This window comes from Hyaena hyaena, unplaced genomic scaffold, assembly GCF_003009895.1.
Source record: "Hyaena hyaena isolate Hyena2069 unplaced genomic scaffold, ASM300989v1 scaffold_525, whole genome shotgun sequence".
Classification (NCBI taxonomy): domain Eukaryota; kingdom Metazoa; phylum Chordata; class Mammalia; order Carnivora; family Hyaenidae; genus Hyaena; species Hyaena hyaena.
The window spans coordinates 208,960-229,428 of NW_024081157.1; the positions used below are offsets into that span (position 1 = coordinate 208,960).

Below are 20,469 nucleotides of genomic sequence, written 5' to 3' on the forward strand. Positions count from 1 at the left end.
ACAAGGAAAGATGGAGAAGAAAAACAGAGAACTATAAAAACAACAAAAACAATGAGAAAACAAAAACAAAATGGCAATAAGTACATACTTATCAATAATTACTTTAAATGTAAATGCACTAAATGCTCCAATCAAAAGACAAGGGTGACTGAATGGATTTAAAAAAAAAAAAAAAAAAAGACACGTCTATAGCTGCCTACAAGAGACTTACTTTAAGCCTAAAAACATGCAGACTGAAAGTGAAGGCCTGGAAAAACTTCCATGCAAATGGAAGCAAAACAAAAACAAAAACAAAAACAAAAAACTTAAAAAGCCAGTGTGTAATCATCAGATAAAATGGACTTTAAAATAGACTGTAATCTGGCAAATAAAGCTAGTGTATAATGTTAAAGGGATCAATCCAACAAGAAAACATAGCCACTGTACGTATCTACACACCCAACAAAGAAGCACCTAAATACATTAAGCAAGTATTAAAAGGCACAAAGGGAGAAACTGATATTAACACAGTAATATTAGGGGACTTTAACATTTCACTTACAGCAATGGACAGATCATTCAAACACAAAATCAATAAGGAAACATTGGCTTTGAACAACACATTAAACCAGATAGACTTAAGAAATATACACAGAAGATTCCATCCAAAAACAGCAGAATACATTCTTTTCAAGTTATTTTCATTCTCTAGATCACGTGTTAAGCCACAAAATAAGACTCAATAAGTTTAAGAAAACTAAAATCATAAAAAGCATCTTTTCCAAACACAACAGTATGAAACTAGAAATCAATTACAAGCAAAACTGCAAAAAAACACCAACATGCACAGGCCAAACAACATGCTATAAAACAACCAAGAAATCAATGAAGAAATTAAAGAGTAAACAGAGAAAAATGAAAATGAAAATACAATGGTCCAAAATTTTGGGGTAGCAGGAAAAGCAGCTCTAACAGGGAAGTTTATAGGGGTACAGTCCTCTCTCAAGAAACAAGAAAAAATTGAAGTAAACAATTATTCTTACATCTAAAGGAACTAGAAAAAGAAGAACAAACAATGCCCAAAGTTAGTAGAAGAAAGGAAATAATAAAGGTGAGAACAGAAATAAATGAAATGGAGACTAAAAAATAATAGAGTAGATGAATAATGAAACTGGGTGGCTCAGTCAGTGGTTGTGTCCAACTTCAGCTCAGGTCATGATCTCATGGTTTGTAAGTTGGAGCCTGTCAGTCTCTGTGCTGACAGCTCAGAGCCTGGAGCCCACTTTGGATTCTTGTCTCCCTTTTTCTCTGCTCCCCTGCTCATACTCTCTCTCCTTCAAAAATAAACATTAAACATAATAATAATGAAACCAAGAGCTCTTCTTTGAAAAGAGAAACAAAATTGATAAATCTTTAGCCAGATTCCCAAAGGGAAAAAAAAGAGGTTTCAAACAAGTAATATCACAATGAAACACAAAATAACCAACACCACAGAAATACAAATGATTATAATACTTCTACAATAAAATTATATGCCAACAAACTGGACAACCCAGAAGACATGGATAAATTCCTGGGAACATACAATCTTCCAAAACTAAATCAGGAAGAAACAGAAAGTATGAACAGACCAATTTCTAGTAACAAAATTGAATAGGTAATTAAAACACTCCCAACAAACAAAAGTCCAGGACCAGATGGCTTCACAGGTGAATTCTATCAAACATATAAAGAATTAACATCCACTCTTTCAAACTATGCCAAAAAATAAAAGAGGAAGGAAAGCTTCCATATTCATTCAATGAGCAAGCATTGCCCTGAAACCAAAAGCAAAGACATTACAAAAAAAAAAAAAAGAAAGAAAGAAAAAGAAAACTACAGGTCAATAACCCTAATGAACATATAATGCAAAAATATTCAACAAAATATTAAAAAACCAAATTCAACAATATATTAAAAGGATCATTCACCATTCTTCAATATCCACAAATCAATCAACTTTATACATCACATTAACAAAATGAAAGCTAAAAACCACATGGTCATCTCGATACAGAAAATACATTTGACAAAATCTGACATCTGTTCATGATAAATTCTCAACAAAGTGGAAATAGAGGGAACATAATTCAATATAATAAAGGCCATATATGACAAACACACAGCTAATATCATAATCAATGGTGGAATAGTGAAAGCTTTTCTTCTCAGGAATAAGACAAGAATGTCCACTCTTGCCATTTTTATTTAACACAATAATGGACGTCTCAGCTATAGCAATCAGAAAAGAAAAAGGCATCCAAATTGATAAGGAAGAAATAAAACTGTCTCTACTTGCAGATGACATGATACTATATATACAATACCTTTAAAACTCCACCAAAAATCTATTAGAATAAATGAATTCAGTAAAGTTGCAGGATAGAAAATTAATATAAGGAAATTTGTTGCATTTCTGTACAGTAATAATGAAGTAGCTGAAAGAAATTAAGAAAACAACCCCATTTACAATTGCACCAAAAAGAAGAAAACACCTTGGAATAAATGTAACCAAGTGAAAGACCTATACTGGGAAAACGATAAAACACTGATGTAAGAAAAGGAAGATGACACAAATAAAAAGATATACCATATTTATGAATTAGAAGAACCAATATTGCTAAAATGTCCATACAGCCCAAAGCAATTTACAAATTCAATCCAATTCCTATCAAAATACCAGTAGGACTTTTCACAGAACTAAAGAAACAATTCTAAAATTAATGCACAACCACAAAAGACTCTAAATAGCCAAAGCAATCTTGAAAAAGAACAAAGCCAGAGGTATCACAATCCCGGATTTCAAGACATACTGTAAAGCTATGGTAATCAAAAGAGTATGGTACCAGCACAAAACCAGACACATAGATCAACAGAACAGAGAGCCTAGAAATAAACCCATGCTTACATGGTCAATTAATCATGGACATAGGGAGCGCAACAATACCCAATACGGAAAAGACAGTTTCTTCAATAAACTGAATAGCTACATGCAAAAGAATGAAAATGGACCACTTTCTTATGCCACATACAAAAATAAACTCAGGACAGATTAAACACCTAAATATGAGACCTGAAACCATAAAGCTCCTCAAAGAAAACATATGTAGTAATCTCTTGGACATCAGCTTTACCAATGTATTTATGTATACTGTTTTCTCAAGCAAGAGAAACAAAGGCACAAATAAAATATTGGGACTACATCAAACTAAAATCTTTTGCATAACAAAGGAGACCATCAGCAAAACGAAAAGGCAATCTCCTGGATGGGAGAATATATTTGCAAATGATATACCAAAAGGAATTCATATCCAAAATATATAGAGAACTTCTACAATTCAATACCAAGAAAACACAAGTCCAAATAAAAATGGGCAGAAGATCTTAAGAGACATTTTTTCCAAATATGACATACAGTTGGCAAAAGACACATAAAAAATAGACTGAACATCACTAATCATCAGAGAAGTGCAAAAACAAAACCACAGTGAGAAATCACCTTATACCTTTCAGAATGGCTAATATCAAGATAAGAAATAGACAAGTGTTGGCAAGGATGTAGAGAAAAGGGAGCCCTGTACACTGTTGGTAGGAATGTAAATTGGTGCAACCATTGTGAAAAACACTATAAAGTTTCCTTAAAAAAAATTAAAAATAAAAATAACATATGATCCAGTATTCCACTACTGGGTATTTACTCTCCCGCAAAAATGAAAGCACCAGTTTAAGAAGATATATGCAACCCTATGTTTGCTGCAGTATTATTTATAATCACCAAGTTACAGAAGCAACTCAAGTGTCCACTGATAGATGAATGGATAAAAATGTAGTATATACACAATTGAATATTACTCAGCTATGAAAAGAATGAAATCTTGACATTTGCGACAACAGGGATGAACCTAGAGGGTAATACGCTAAGTAAAACAAGTCAGAAAAAGACAAATACTGTATGATTTCACTTATATGTGGAATCTAAACACCAAAACAAACAAAATGGAAACAGAATCATAAATACAGAGAACTGGTAGTTGCCAGAGGGGAGGGTAATGGGGGGGAAGGGCAAATTAGGTGATGAGTACTAAGAGGTACATACCTCCAGTTATAAATAAGTCACAGGAATGAAATAGAATAGGGAATACAGTCAATAATACTGTGATAACACTGTATAGTGACAGTTGGTAACACACTCATCGAGGTGAGCACAGCAAAATGTATGGAATTGTCAAATCACTATGTTGTACCCCTGAAACTAATATAAATGGATGTTAACTATACTTCAATTTTTTAAAAACTCAGGTTTACATCATATTGTGATTCAACTCACCTGGTGGTGGCGGCTTCGTATCAGCATCAAACACCAGTAAGTCTTGTTCTCCTTCCCTGAACTCAACATGCAGAATGTCACTAAGAGCTCCAACGAGTTCTGTCACATTTAAGAAGCCCAATTTTTTTGGTGAAAGTTGCTCTTTAAAGATCATCTGTCACAAAAGAAATGGAAACAACATAAAACAACATTAAAGGAATACAACATATACAGATACATACACAGATTAAGATACCTTAATTTTGATTTAGTCAAATTAAATTCGTAAAGGTCAGCAATCTCAGGTATTACAGTAAAGGCTGGCTTCCATACAGGTATAATCCAAACCCAGACACCTAAACCATAAAGCCTCTAGGCCAGTTTCAATTTCCTTTTAAAGTATATGGTGGGGCACCTGAATGGCTCTGTCCATTAAGCCCCTGAATCCTGATTTTGGCTCAGGTCATGATCTCACAGTTTCATGAGTTCAAGCCCCACTGAAGCAAAAACCGGAACATTTTTACCTCTTGTACTTAACAATGTCTGATTATAAAGCAAAAGACTTAATGGGGGGGGAGGGTAAGCAAAATACAAAGGTCACAATAAAACTTGGTATTTCTCTGTTTTCAAAGAAAGTATTCACTATCAATTTCAACATGCAATAAAGTAATATGATTTTAAAATATTTCCTTAAAATTCTATGATTTCACCCTAGAAGTTGAGATGAATAAGCAAGTATCAGTGTATCTCCCACAGTGTTGTTTGATTTTCTTGCCTTAGAAAAGAAAAATTATACCAAATATAGAAAAAAAATATATATATAGGATATATACTAATATGTTTGATTTAAACTGCACAGTGAATTGGAAGTTTGCCCTTTTTAGTAAGATCTCCCATGAAAATGTTCAAATTCTTGAAGCACCGGGGTGGCTCAGTCAATTGAGCATCTGACTCTTGGTTTTAGCTTGGGTGTTGATCTCATGGTTCCTGAGTTCGAGCCCCATACAGGGCTCTGCACAGTGCAGAGCCTGCTTGGGATTCTCTCTCCCTCTGCCCCCTCCCTCTCTCCCCTATTAGCAGCCTCTCTCTAAAGAGAAAAAAAAAATGTTCAAACTGTCAATCTTCTGTCTCCCTAACCAAGGTAAAGAAGTTGAGCTAATCATAGTTCCTTTTCTGTCCCTCCAACTTCAAGTAGGAAATACTCTTGCTCTGATTTAATCACCTAGGGGAAAATCAATAGGAACACAGAAAGCAAACACCCTAAAATAACAGACCTCCAACAGAGGATGGGACTGTATAGCTTCTTGTTGATGGAGGCTGAGACCCAACTCCACTCTTTTTGACTTCTCCCAAGACATTTGAAAAATCAGGGCCCAGCATCAGCCAAGTCATGGTTTTAAAGGGTCATTAATATCACCTCATAGCCAATTGTGAATATACCAAGAGAGAGAAGCTTGGTACGAGGCAGGGGACACATGATGGTGAATGACACTTGTATCTCTACCTTTTTTTTTAAGTTTATTTATTGGGGAGGGGGGGTGCGTGCACAGGGGAGGGGCAGAGAGAGGTAGAGAGAGAATCCCAAGCAGGCTCTGCACTGTCAGCACAGAGCTGAACACAGGGCTTGAACTAACAAACCATGACATCGTGACCTAAGCCCAAATCAAAAGTCCAACACTTAAAACTGACTGAGCCACCCACAAGCCCCTTATGTCTCTACTTCTTTGCACATCACATTATGGCTTCTTTATCTTTTATGTTCATTAGTCTCTTTAATGGTTTCTTTGCCTTGTCTGTTAAGTACCTAGTACTATGAACATGCAAGTCAGTCAAACACAAGACTAGGATGGAAAGGATTTTATTAAAATTTTAATACATGATATTTAGAAGATTTAAAAAAGCAAACAACAAAAACTAAGTTTCTGGCCCACTCCCAACCCTCAGTGGCCCAGAAGATCACTTCCCTAGAGATAACCCTTATTACCAGTTTCTTGCACAAACCAACATCAACAGTTTCTTAGGCAACTTTCTAGAAATTGTCAAAATGTGAATACACATCATGCTTAAACATATTTATTGTAACCATTTTTGTTTTCAGTTAATACAGAGGTAATTTCACATCAGTACATAAAAAGTTGAGTTTTGCTTTGTGATTCTGAAAATCAGTTTAAGTTAAGTTGGTTCTGTCCACTGATTTGGTAGGTCAGATATATTTTTTCCTAATACCTTTGTTATGCCTCCAGGTTTATACAGACTCCCAACCACAAACAAGGAAGTCATTGATGTATCTCTACTCCTACTTTCCTTCATTCCTCTCTTCCATCTCCAATTTTAGCTACATTTCTTCCTTAGAATTTATATTTATGCCTTCAAATATATGAGTATTTCCTATTACCTGATTTCATTTTTGCACCATATGGATTTTGTAGATGATATACTCATAGTACAAACGCTATATTCTGTAAACTGGCAGCTGGATCCAAAAGTTTGGTCAGGCTCCTGCTCCATGACTGTAAGTGATGTTGTGTTTATAAAGAGGCACATAACATCTAGTTGCCATCTTTTTTGGTGGTGTTAGTAGCCATTCCTGGTCAATTCCTAGATCCTCTATTTTACTAAGAAAAATTATATAGTGAAATTCTGTCAACTCTTTTTTGTTATTTAGGTGGAACATTTTAGAGACATATGCTCTGCTCATCTGCTGCTTGGTTACCCAGTCATACCAGATTATTTAGCAAAGCCAGGATAAGTGATTGGCTCTATTATTTTTCTAGAAAATAAATTGGTTCTCTATCATCCTCCAAGATAACCAGTTAGTTTTTAATATCAGAGGAACTCAAAGAATTAAACATATTTGATGGGCTTCAAACCACTGCAAATATTATCCTTATTGAAACCTGAAATAATTCTTCAAGTGGACTCCTAAGCCATCCTGATGTGAACCTAGTCTTTAAAAAACTTCCTTGCTAGTCTGGAATGATAAGACATTACAGATTCTGCTTATGCAACTAGACTATACATACAATAAATATTATTCCATAATTAATCCCACATATTCCATAATTATTAAATGTTCTATGCACTACACAACAGTCTCAAACTGAATAGTACTAACATTACTACCATCAATATGATTAATAAAAGCAATTAAACTTTTTTGCTTATGCTGACCCCTTCTCAACCATTCTGTGTAACTGTTCTTCACCTACATTGTCAGAATATAGTCATTATATACTATATTATATCCTTTCTAACCCTCATGTGGTCTTAGTTTTATAAGTAACACAGAATATTAGTTCTTTTGTTGGTATCACTCAACAATTCTGGTTACCTGAAGTTCATTCTCCAGTAGACTCCTTGAGAAGGACTCATTAGAACAACAGATCTTGAATTCTCACATAGTGATAATAGCTTCTCTGGCCCTCTACAGTTCAAAGTCAATTTTGCTAGCTATAAAGTCCTTGACCTACATTTTCTTTCTTTGAGTAAAGGAAATATGTTACTCCCTTTTCTTCTAGTATAAAGCACTGCCTATACCTATAAAATACCTATAACTTAAATTCTGTCTTCCTTTTAAGTCACTTGCTCTTTTGTTTAGATGCCCAAAGGGCTGTTCTTTAAGTCCAATAATCCTGGTGTGGGTCATTCTGGTCAACATTCTCAGATATGTCATGTGTTCTTTCAATACATAGCTTCAAATCTTCCATTTCAGTAAACTTCACTCAAATTACAGTTTTCAGCATGTGTTCTGTTCCATCCTTTGGTTTTATTATTTATATATTGGCTCTTCTTTACATGTTTTCAAAATCTGTTACTTTCTCTTAAATATTTTTCTTTGTTCTTTTTTTTACCCTAGCATTTTTCTTATGAAAATTTTCAAACACAACTAAAGACGAAAGAGTTAGACAGTGAACATCTACCACCTAGATGACGTAATTATTAGTATTCCACTAAATTTGCTTTATCATCTATCCATCCATCCACCTACCAATCCATCTTATCTCTTTTACACATTTCAAAGTAACCTGCAAACATCAATACCCTTCACCCCAAAATAAGTTAGCATGTACATAATTAGCTGAGTTCAAGATCTGTTTATTTTTTAAGGTAAAAATTTACATACAGTGAAATGTTTAAAAGTTAAGCTTACAATTAAATTAGCTTTGAAAAAGTGAAACAGTGCTCAAGATCTAGAACATTTCCATCAGCCCAGTAAGTTCTCCCTTCCCCAGAAACAAACAACATTTTCACTGCAGAATAACTGTGGCTATTCTAGCACTTCAAATGGAACACATCCTATAGTACTCTTGTGTGAGATTTCATTCAACAGCAAGTGTTTCTCAGATTCATCCATGTTGGTTCATGTGTCAGTAGTTTAACTTTTTAAAAAATTTTTAATGTTTATTTTTGAGAGACAAAACACAAGAGGGGGAGGGACAGTGAGAGAGGGAGATAACAAAATCTGAAGCAAGAGTAGCTTACCTCTTAATGCTGAATAAGTATTTCATTATAAGAATATATCATAATATCTTTATTCAGTATCCCACTGATGAGTAGTAGTGTTTCCAATTTGGGCTATTAAGTACACAGCTGTTATATTATATACAAGTCTTTGGGGGAGGGGGGAGGCACAGGCTTTGATTTCTCTTGGGTAAACATCTAAGAGTATAGTTCCAGGTCAACATTTCCAAAGGAAATTGGAACATTTTCCAAAGTAATTGTACTGTTTTATACTTGTACCAAAAATGTATGAGAATTTACCATCATTTGTGCTTTGTGCTATTAATCACTCACATATCTGCATCTGTGAAGTGTTCAAATCTTTTTGCAATTCAATGGAGTTGTCTGGCTTTCTGTAATGGAGCTGTAGAAGGCTCTTTATGTATTCTAGATTGAAGGTTTTTTTTTTTTTTGATGTATGATTTTAAGCATTTATTCCCAGTCTGTAGTCTGTATCTTTTAATTTTTAAATAAACTCTCCTAAAGAGAGTTTTAATAGATGCTCATTATCAATTTTCCTTTAAACAATTATTGTTATGTCCTAAGAAAGAAACTCTATCCCCAAATTGTGATTATCTATTTTCTTCTAGATGTTTTAACTTTTTCATTTGGGTCTATGCTGTATCACAAATTAATTTTTGTACATGGTATGAAGTAGGGGTTGAGGTTTATTTTTTTTCCTTTACGGATATTCAGATGTTCCAGAATCATTTGCTGAGCAGACTTCCCTATCTGCATTTAATTCCTTTGACACCTCTGTCAAAAATCACTTGAGTGCATGTGAGTAGATCTCTTCAAGTATACTCATATATAACAAATCCATGGGTTTTTCAAGATTTACACATAGCCTGCAGGAATTATGACAGGGAATGTAATGAATCTAGCAATAACAATAGTGAGACTTCTCAGTAACAAACGCATTACAGCTCTCTATTTAAATTCTTCTTTGTAGTAGAGGCTAAAGTTTGGGATTGTGATGCCTCCCACTTCGGTTTTCTTTTTCAACATTCCTTTGGCTATTCCGGGTCTTTTGTGGTTCCATACATATTTTAGGATTGTTTGTTCTAGCTTTGAGAAGAATGCCGGTGCAATTTTGATTGGGATTGCACTGAACGTGTAGATTGCTGGGTAGTATTGACATTTTAACAGTATTTATTCGTCCAATCCATGAGCATGGAATGTTTTTCCATTTCTTTGTGTCTTCTTCAATTTCCTCCATAAGTTTTCTATAGTTTTCAGCATACAGATCTTTTACATCTTTGGTTAGGTAATCAACAGAATGCAAGAACATATTTGCAAATGACATATCAGATAAAGGGTTAGCATCCAAAATCTATAAAGAACTTACCAAACTCAACACCCAAAAAACCAAATAATCCAGTGAAGAAATAGGCAGAAGACATGAACAGACACTTTTCCAAAGAAGACATCAAGATGGCCAATAGACACATGAAAAGATGTTCAATGGCACTCATCATCAGGGAAATACAAATCAAAACCACATTGAGATACCATCTCACATTGATCGAGTGGCTAAAACTAATGATAACTCAGGAAACAACAGATGCTGGCAAGGATGTAGAGATATGGGAATGCTCTTGCACTGTTGGTGGGAATACAAACTGGTGCAGCTGCTCTGGAAAAGAGTGTGAAGGTTCCTCAAAAAAATTAAAAATAGAATTACCCTAAGACCCAACAATAGCACTACTAGGAATTTACCCAAGGCATACAGGAGTGCTGTTGCATAGGAGCACATGTAACCCAATGTTTATAGCAGCACTTTCAATAGCCAAATTATGGAAGGAGACTAAATGTCCATCAACTGATGAGTGGATAAAGAAGATGTGGTTTATCTATACAATGGAATACTATTTGGCAATGACAAAGAATGAAATCATGCCATTTGCAGCAACGTGGATAGAAATGGAGGGTATTATGCTAAGTGAAATAAGTCAGTCAAAGAAGATAGATATCATATGTTTTCACTCATATGTGGAACTTGAGAAACTTAACAGAAGACCATGGGGGAAGGAAAGGGGAAAAAATAGTTACAAACAGAGAGGGAGGGAGGCAAATCCTAAGAGACTCTTAAATACAGAGAAAGAACTGAGGGCTGATGGTGGGGTGGGGCAGAAGAGAGGGGAAAATGGGTGATGGGCATTGAGCAGGGCACTTGTTGGGATGAGCACTGGGTGTTGTATGTAAGCGATGAACCATGGCAATCTACCCCCAAAACGAAGAATACACTGTACAAACTGTATGTTAGCCAATTTGACAATAAAGTATATTTTAAAAATTTTTAAATAAAAATAAATTCTTTTAACATTTTTCTTAGCAACGTTTAGTAGTTTTCAGTGTAGAGGTCTATGTTTCTTAATCTTATTTTCAAGTAATTTAAGTTGATGCTATTGTAAATAGGAATTTCTAAATTTCATTTTCCAATTGTTTTCTGCTTTTATGGGGAAATGTAACAGATTTTTTTAATTTTTAAACTTTGTATCTTTGGTCTCAGTAAATTCACTTATTAGTTCTAGTAGATTTTTCTTGGGTTCCTGGATATATTCTATATAAACAATCATGTTTTCAGCATACAAATAAAGACAGTTTTATTTCTCCTCTTCAGGTTCAATTTGTACCTTTTACAGAATTTGTCCATTTCATCTAAGTTGTCAAATGACTGGCACAATTTATAATATTCCCTTATTGTCATTTTAGTATCTGTAGGATACTAAATCTATAATAGCAAAATCTCTCATGAAAGAGATTACTACAATCTGTGTAGTAATTTATTACTATAGAAAATAGATTTACTACAATCTGTGTTTTCTCTTTCTCTCCGTAAGTAGTCAGTGGTTCATCAATTTTGGTGAACTTTTAAAGAATCAACATTTGGCTTTCTTAACTTTTTCTTAATTGCTAATTTATTGATTTCTATCTTTAGCTTTATCATTTCCTTCCTCCTACTTGTTTTGAGCTTACTTTGCCCCCCCTTTCTCTAGTCTTAAGGCAAACCCCTAGGTCAATGATGATTTTATACATTTCTCCTTTTCTAATTTAGGCAGTTCAGAGCTATAAATTCCCATGTGAGGACTGCTTTGGTTGCATGATAGGTTCCATTTTCATTATTGTTCAGCTGGAAATATTTTCTAACTTCCCTTGTGATTTCTTCTAATAATTATTTAGAAGAATGCTGCTTAATTTCCAAACTATCTGAAGGGCTAAATAAATTCTTAATTTATTGATCTGTAATTTAATTTCTTAATAAGAGAATATACTCTAAGATTTCAATATTTTGAAATTTGTGAAGAATTCATTCTATAGTGGCAAATGTCCCATGAATACTTGGATAGAATGTGTATTCTTCAATTGCAAAGTCTAGTGTTCTATAAAATAGATCAAAATGGTACAGAAGGTATTTCAGAATTTCTATGTCCTTATTTTTTTTTTTTTACTATGCCATCAACTGCTGGAAAAAAAATCTATTTGTGGAATTCATTATTCTGTCCATTTTTGGATCATTTATTTTAAAATAATAGGTAAACACACATTTAACTGTTGCATCTTCCTAAATTGATCTTTTACACTTATGAAAAGGTCCTCTGATAATACACATTGCCTTTAACTCCATTTTATCTGGTTTTCTTAAAAATTTTATTTTTTTAAGTAATCTCTACACCCATCATGGGACTCAAACTCACAACCCTGAGATCAAGGGTTGCACACTCCACCAAGTGAGCCAGCCAGGTGCTCTATGTGATTTTTTTTTTTAATCAATTCAGTTCCTTTATGCTTACTGCATGTACCTGTATGTCCTATTCATCTTTTACTTTCAGTCTGTCTTTTCATTTACAGTGTGTTTCTTGTGGATGGCAGCTAGTTGTACCTTTTCTTTTCATTCTACCTTATAATTTCATTGATCCTAATATTTAGTCTACTTATTTATGAAATTAATATAATTGGATTTACAGCTACAATTTTTCTATTTAATTTTTCTGAAACCATCTGAATTCTGTTCTTTTCAAACTTTGGTCCTTCACTGTCTTTCAAACAAGACAGGTGAACAGTAAGCCCTATCTTCCTCTGGGTTTACAGAGTATTTTTATATAATTCCATTTAAATTTATCTACTGGTTTTATAGCTGTAACCCTGCATTTTTATGGCTGTTTTATATCACCTTAATTTTTCAGTACTATCGTAATACCTCATATAAATTATAAAGAATCTTGAAACCTATAGCTCCGTCCACTCCATTCATTATGCTAAAGTTTTCACATGTATTACATCTACAGGTTACAAACCCAATTATAGAATAAGTTTTGCTTTAAGCATCATGTATTTAATTGATGAAAGAAAAGTCATATATACCCTGAGCTCTTCAATTCTTCCTGTAGATTTAAGTGCAATCTAGCATCATTTCACTCATCCTGAAGAAAGTTCTTCAGAATTTCTTATAGGACAAGATTGCTTATTATTAATTTTCAATTTTTGATTATTTGAAAATGTCTTTATTTTACTTTCTTTCTTAAAAGATTTATCACTGGATGGGCATCTGGGTCTCTCGCTCAGTCAGTTAAGCATCTCACTCTTGATTTTGGCTCAGGTCATGATCTTACAGTTGTGAAATCCAGCCCTATGTCAGACTCCACACTGAGGGTAGAGCCTGCTTAAGATTCTTTCTCTCTACCCCTCCCTTGAGTGCTCTCTCTCTCTCAATAAATTTTTTAAAATTAAAAAAGATATTATCACTAGATATAAAATATTGGCCTAACATTTTTCCTTTGAGCTCTTTAAAGATCTATTCCTACTGTCTTCTAGCTGTTACTGTTTCTAATTGAGCAGTCAGCCATCATTTGTTTCACTGTTCCTCTATGTGCATTTCTTAGGCTGCTTTCAGGATTTTCTTTGAAAATCATTTTTCTCTGGCTTCTTTCAGAACTTTATTACCTCTGGTTTTCTGCAGGTGGACTAGGATGTGCCTGTGTAAGGTTTTCTTTGTATTCACCACGTGGAATTATCTAGGCTTCTTAAATCTGTAAACTTCAATAAAATCTGGAGTATTTCCAGCATATTTTCAAATATTTTTCTCTTTCATTCTCTTGTCACCAATTACACATATGTTACACCACTTGATATTGTTCCAGTAGTCTCTAGGACTCTTTTTTTTTTTTTTAATCTTTACTTTCTCTGTCCTTCAGATTGACTCATTTCTATTGATCTGTCTTGAAGTTCACTGATGGTTTCTTCTGCCATTTCGAATTTAAGATACTGCAGTGAATTTTTTCTAAAATTTTTTCTAAAATTAATATTTCCAATTTTAGAATTTTTCTCCATTAAGATATGTTGTCTGTTCATTCAATATGAACATATATAATTTTAAAAATAGGTAAAAATGTTAGATATCATATTAGTGTACCAGGGATGCTATAACAAAATGCCACAGAATGGGGGGCTTAAACAACAGACATTTATATTTTCTGAGAAGTGCAAGATCAAAGCATCAGCAAGTGTGGTTTCCCCTGAGGCTTCTCCTTGGCTTGCTGACTGCTGCTTTTTCACGGTGCCCACATCTGGACTTTACTCTGTGCTCATGCACTCCTGGTATCTCTTCCTCTTCGTAAAAGGACACTAGTCTGATTGGATTAGAGCCTCACCTTATGACTTCATTTAACTTTATTTTCTTATTTTAAAAAAAATTTTTTAAGTTTTCATCAATATTTAATTGTGTAGAAGACAGTGCATGGTTACATGGAAAAATTCAAAAAGATTGTTTTCATCAACTGATTACACATATAAATTTCAGTAAGTTGTTAATTTATACTCCATTTCATAACTATTCAACTTAAAAACATCTTGTAAAGAATACTCAAGATGGTGAAAAATATTACCAATAAATATAACACACTTAAAAATTTTTGGTTTTTTTGTCTTATTGAATGAAGCCACTATAAAATAATTTGCAATTCATATTAGAATTAGCTTCAAAACCTTCCATTCAGCTTTTGCTTTGTCATTACCAAAGGTTTTTGTGTTTTTCAACTAGAAGAATCTTTGAAAAAGTTTAGTGGAGTAATCATAAAATAACTTTGATGTATTAAAATACATTGAAATTCTCCACTAGGAATTCACTCTTACAGGGTAATAAAATCACTTAATATTCATATCAATGGCAATTAAGTATTTTTTTAAATTTACGTCTAAGTTAGTTACAATATAGTGCGATAATGATTTCAGGAGTAGAATACAGTGATTCATCCCCGACATATAACGCCCAGTGCTCACCCCAGTAAAGTGTCTTCCTTAATGCTCCTTGTCCATTTAGCCCACCCCACCACCCATAACCCCTCCAGCAACCCTCAGTTTGTTCTTTATATTTAAGAGTCTCTTGTTTTGTCCCCCTCCTGGTTTTTATATTATTTTTGCTTCCCTTCCCTTATGTTCATCTGTTTTGTATCTTAAATTCCACATAAGAATGAAATCCTATGATACTGGTCTTTCTCTAATTTTACTTAGCATAATACACGATAGTTCCATCCACATTGTGGCAAATGGCAAGACTTCGTTGTTTTTTATTGCTGAGTAATACTCCGTGTGTGTGTGTGTGTGTGTGTGTGTGTGCATGTGTGCGCACTCACGCACGCGTGCACGAGTATCATCTTTACCATTCATCTCTCAATACACATTTGGGCTCTTTCCATACTTTGGCCATTGTCAATAGCACTGCTATAAACATTGGGGTGCATGTGTCCCTTAAAAACAGCACACTGGTATCCTTTGTATAAATGCCTGGTAGTGCAATGGCTGGGTCATAGAGTAGTTCTATTTATAATTTTTTGAGGAACCTCCATACCGTTTTCCAGAGTGGCTACACCAGTTTGCATTCCCACCAAGAGTGCAAAAGGGTTCCTCTTTCTCTGCAACCTTGCCGAAATCTGTTGCTGCCTGAGTTGCAGAATTTTAGCCATTCTGACTGGTGTGACATGGTATCTCAGTGTGGTTTTGATTTATATTTTCCTGATGATGAGTGACTTTGAGCATCATTTCATGTGTCTGTTGGTCATCTGGATGTCTTCTTTGGAAAAGTGTCTATTCATGTCTTTTGCCCATTTCTCCACTGGATTATTTGTTTTTGGGTACTAAGTTTGAGAACTTCTTTACAGATTTTGGACACTAACCCTTTATCTGGTATGTCATTTGGCAAAATATTTAGTTTTGCTGATTGTTTCCTTCACAGTGCAGAAGCTTTTTATCTTGATGAGTTCCCCAATAGTTCATTCTTGCTTTTATTTCCCTTGCCTCTGGAGACATGTTGCTGCAGCCAAGGTCACAAAGTTTTTTGCCTGATTTCTCCTCTAGGATTTTGATGGCTTCCTTCCTTACATTTAGGTCTTTCATCCATTTCAAGGTTATTTTTGTGTATGGTGTAAGGAAGTGGTCCAAGTTCATTTTTTTGCATGTCACTGTCCAGTTTTCCCAATACCATTTGCTGAAGAGATTGTCTTTATTCCATTGGATATTCTTTCCTGTGTCAAAGATTCATTGGCCATATGGTTGTGGGTCCATTTCTGGGTTCTCTATTCTGTTCGACTGATCTAAGTGTCTGTTTTTGTGCCAGTACCATACGGTCTTGATGATTAGAGCTTTGTAATACATCCTGAAGTCCAGAATTGTGATGCCTACAGTTTTGGTTTTCTTTTTCAAGACTGCTTTAGCTATGCAGGGTCTTTTCTGGTTCCATACAAATTTTAGGACTGTTTGTTCTGGCTCTGGGAAGAATGCTGGTATTATTTTGATAGGGACTGCATTGAATATGTAGATTGCTTTAACAATATTTGTTCTTCTAATCCATGAGCATGGAATATTTTTCCATTTTTTTGTGTGTGTGTCTTCTATTTATTTCATAAGCCTTCTAAAGTTTTCAGTAAATAGACTTTTCATCTCTTTGGTGAGGTTTATTCCTAGGTATTTTATGGGTTTTGGTGCAACTGTAAATGGGATGGATTCCTTGATTTCTCTTTCTGCTGCTTCATTATTGGTGTATAGAAATGCAACCAATTTCTGTGCATTGATTTTATATCCTATGACTTTGCCGAATTCATGGATTCAGTTCTAGCAATTTTTTACTGGAATCTTTTGAGTTTTCCATATAGAGTATCATGTCAGTTGCGAAGAATGAAAAGTTTTATTAGACTTCTTCCATGATTTGGATGCCTTTTATTTCTTTGTATTGTCTGATTGCTGAGGCTAGGACTTCCAGTACTATGTTGAATAACAGTGGCGAGAGTGGACATCACTGTTGTGTTCCCGACCTTTGGGGGGAAAGCTCTAAGGTTTTCCCCACTGAGGATGATATTAGCAGTGGGTCTTTCATACATGGCTCTGATGATTTCGAGGTATGATCTTTCTATCCCTACTTTCTTGAGAGTTTTTATCAAGAAAAGATGCTATATTTTGTCAAATACTTTCTCCACATCTATTGAGAGGATCTTGAGGTTCTTATTCTTTTTTATTAATGTGATGTATCACATTGATTGACTGGCAGATACTGAACCAGCCCTGCAACCAAGGTATAAATCCCATATGACTGTGGTGAATAATTCTTTAATGTATTGTTGGATCTGGTTGGCTAGTATCCTGTTGAGAATTTTTGCATCCATATTCATCAGGGAAATTGGTCTGTAGTTCTTTTTAGTGGGATCTTTGTCTGGTTTTGGAATCAAGGTAATGTTGGCAACATGTATTTCTTTATGACCTTTAATGTGACTATAAAAGTTCCTTTAAAATGCTTTTTCTTACTTCAACATCTGCATTACCAATGTTTCCACTGATTACGTTTTCTCTTCACCAAGGATCACATTTCTTGTTTCTTAATATATTTAGTAATTTGGTTTGTATCCTGAACATCATGAGTGATATAAAGACTTGGGAATCATTAATATTCCTTTTAAGACTACTGCTTTTTGCTTTGTTTTAGCAGGGAATTACTTTGGCTGACCTTAAACTCAAAGTTTGCCTCTTTGTAATAGTCAACAGCTGAAATATATTCAACTCTTTTAGCCTTAGTAGGCTGCTCTGAGTCTACCCAACTATGTGCAGTTGAACTGAGGCTAGAGATTTGGGCAGAATTTATGTGCAGAATTTGGTGCACCTTCTCAGGAGCTCTCTCCATCCTAAACATTTTCATTTATACATAAACACTATCCTTTGGTTCCTCAAGCCAGAAAAAACTTCTGATTTTTTGTCCAAATTCCAAACACTGGATGAGGACCACCATCAGGCCAAAATCTAGGCAAACAAAAGGTGCCAAAACAAAAACAGGGTGGGAACCTTCCCTCTTCCAGATGCAGATTCCTGTCCAGTTTCTGCCTACTTTTAGTGTATGTGCTGCCAAGCGAGCACTTCTGCCTACTTTTCGATATGAATCTAGTAACTTCAGATAGTGGTTTTCTATACTATGTCCACAATTTATAATACCTTCAAGATTGTTTCAATATAGGCTACTCAGACATAATATTGTCTTATATATTTGCATACCTGAGTTTCTCACTAGATTTCAAAACCTTTACAGGCTTTTTTATGCCTGGATGCCCAGTGCTTCCTTCATTTCCTTTCAATTTGCAAAAAAATTTTTAATTTTTTTTTTTAAATTTATTTCTGAGAGAGATAGCGTGAGCAGGACAGGGTCAGAGAGAGAGGGAGATACAGAATCTGAAGCAGGCTCCAGGCTCTGAGCTAGCTGTCAGCACAGAGCCCAATGCAGGGCTCGAACCCACAAACCGTGAGATCATGACCTGAGCTGAAGTTGGACGTTTAACCGGCTGAGCCAGCCAGGTGCCCCTCCTTTCGATTTTTAAAATGTTCCTCAGAGTTACTTGTTTTTCTGAGAGCGTTATCTGTTGTACTCTTTGCTCCTGCCATCTTTGCAGTTTAGTCTTCATTTTGTAAATGCCTTTTTCTTTCATTTCTCATTCTTTCCACTCTATTATCACCTTATTTCCAAATTCATGTATTTTGGATTTATGTTTTGTATCATGTTTTATATTACTTTCTTAATGTGTCTTTTTGAAAAAGAAGATTCCGTTTTTATCTGTACTAGGGGCATGTGTTTCTGACATGCTTGCACTACCTATAAATATACTCTTCTTCTCCTTATTCTTTTTCTTAACACAATAAAGAGGTTTGACCCTGATCCTTTTCTGTTCAGTATTTTATGTGAAATTCATTCCCCTAATCTGTAGAACATCACTCTAGAGGGCTTTTCTGCTACACAGAGTTCTTTTTTCTACTATTTTCATATACTGTTGAAAAACATAGCACTGTACTACAACCATTGTAGATGTTCCTCAAAAAATTAAAAATAGAAATACCAGATGATTCAATAATCCCACTATTGGGTAATTTATCCAAAGAAAATGAAAACACTAATTTATGCACCCCTATATTTATTGCAGCATTATTTACAATATCCAAGATATGGAAGGAACTAAGAGTCCAACAGTAGATGAATGGATAAGGAAGATGTGGTACACACACACACATATATACACAGAGAGGACTATTATACAACCATAACAAAGGATGGGATCTTGCCACTTGCAACAACATGGATGGATCTAGAGGATATTATGTTAAGTGAAATAAACCATAGTTCGAAACAAATACCATATAATTTCACTCATGTGAATCTAAAAAAAATGAACAAACAAAAAAGCAGAATCAGACTTGTAAACACAGAGAACAAACTGATGGCTTCCAGAAGGCAAGGGATGGGGAGGAGAGGACAAAAAGGTAAAGGGAAGTGGGAGATATAGGCTTCCAGTTATGGAATGAATAAATCACGGGGATAAAGGCACAGCACAAGAAATACAATCAGTGATATTCTAGTAGTGTACTATGATGTCAGACAGCAGCTACACTTTGAGTAAACACAAAATTATATTTAAACTTATCAAGTTGCTATGCGGTACACCTGAAACTAATGCAACATTGTCAACTACATTCAAATTTAAAAATTAACAGAAATATATATATATAGTAGGTTGTTTTTGAAGTGTCCTGGCTCTTTTCCCTTAATCCTACTTACATCTGGACCATTCTTTTTCTATAGTCCCATCCTGCTCAATTTCTCCCTCATTTCTGGGTTGATCTGGAAAGGCACTCTGGCCTGTCCATTTCAAGAATTCACAGGGAGCTATAATGTTCCAGCCTAATTCAAGCTTTACCATGAAACACTCTCTGCTTTTAGATATATGTGCTTTGCAACCTCTGCTATTAGATATATCAAAATATTATCAAGTCTCAGCTGCTGTTTTCAAAATGGCATGCTGTACTAGTAAGTGAATATCTGATGGTTATTTCATACTTTTTTCTTCCTAGATCCATCAGACTTTGGCTCCTCTGCTTCCCTGTTTTCTCCTGACACAGAGACTGGTATCATGTTCTTGGAAAATATATTACCCAATTTTGTTGTTAAGTATCATCAGTGGAGTTCTGGTTTTGCTATCTTGTTTTCTTGCTTTATGTGGAGCCTCAGGAAAAGCCAAGAACTATGCTCCCACTGCATTATGGTCCCTTCAATAAGCAATTAAACAAGGGATCTTGAACAAATGACACACTACTCACCAGGTATTTCAAGAGGGCAAAACATA

General features: G+C 34.7%; 1 protein-coding gene across 1 annotated transcript in view; it reads right to left on the minus strand.

Annotated features, from left to right (window-relative positions):
- Positions 1-20,469, minus strand: part of TDRD5 (tudor domain containing 5) — an 84,334-nt gene that overhangs the window by 43,111 nt on the left and 20,754 nt on the right. The window contains exon 6 of the mRNA XM_039255399.1: positions 4,346-4,499. Coding sequence (XP_039111330.1) covers positions 4,346-4,499 — 154 coding nt within the window. The remainder of the gene's footprint in view (positions 1-4,345; positions 4,500-20,469) is intronic.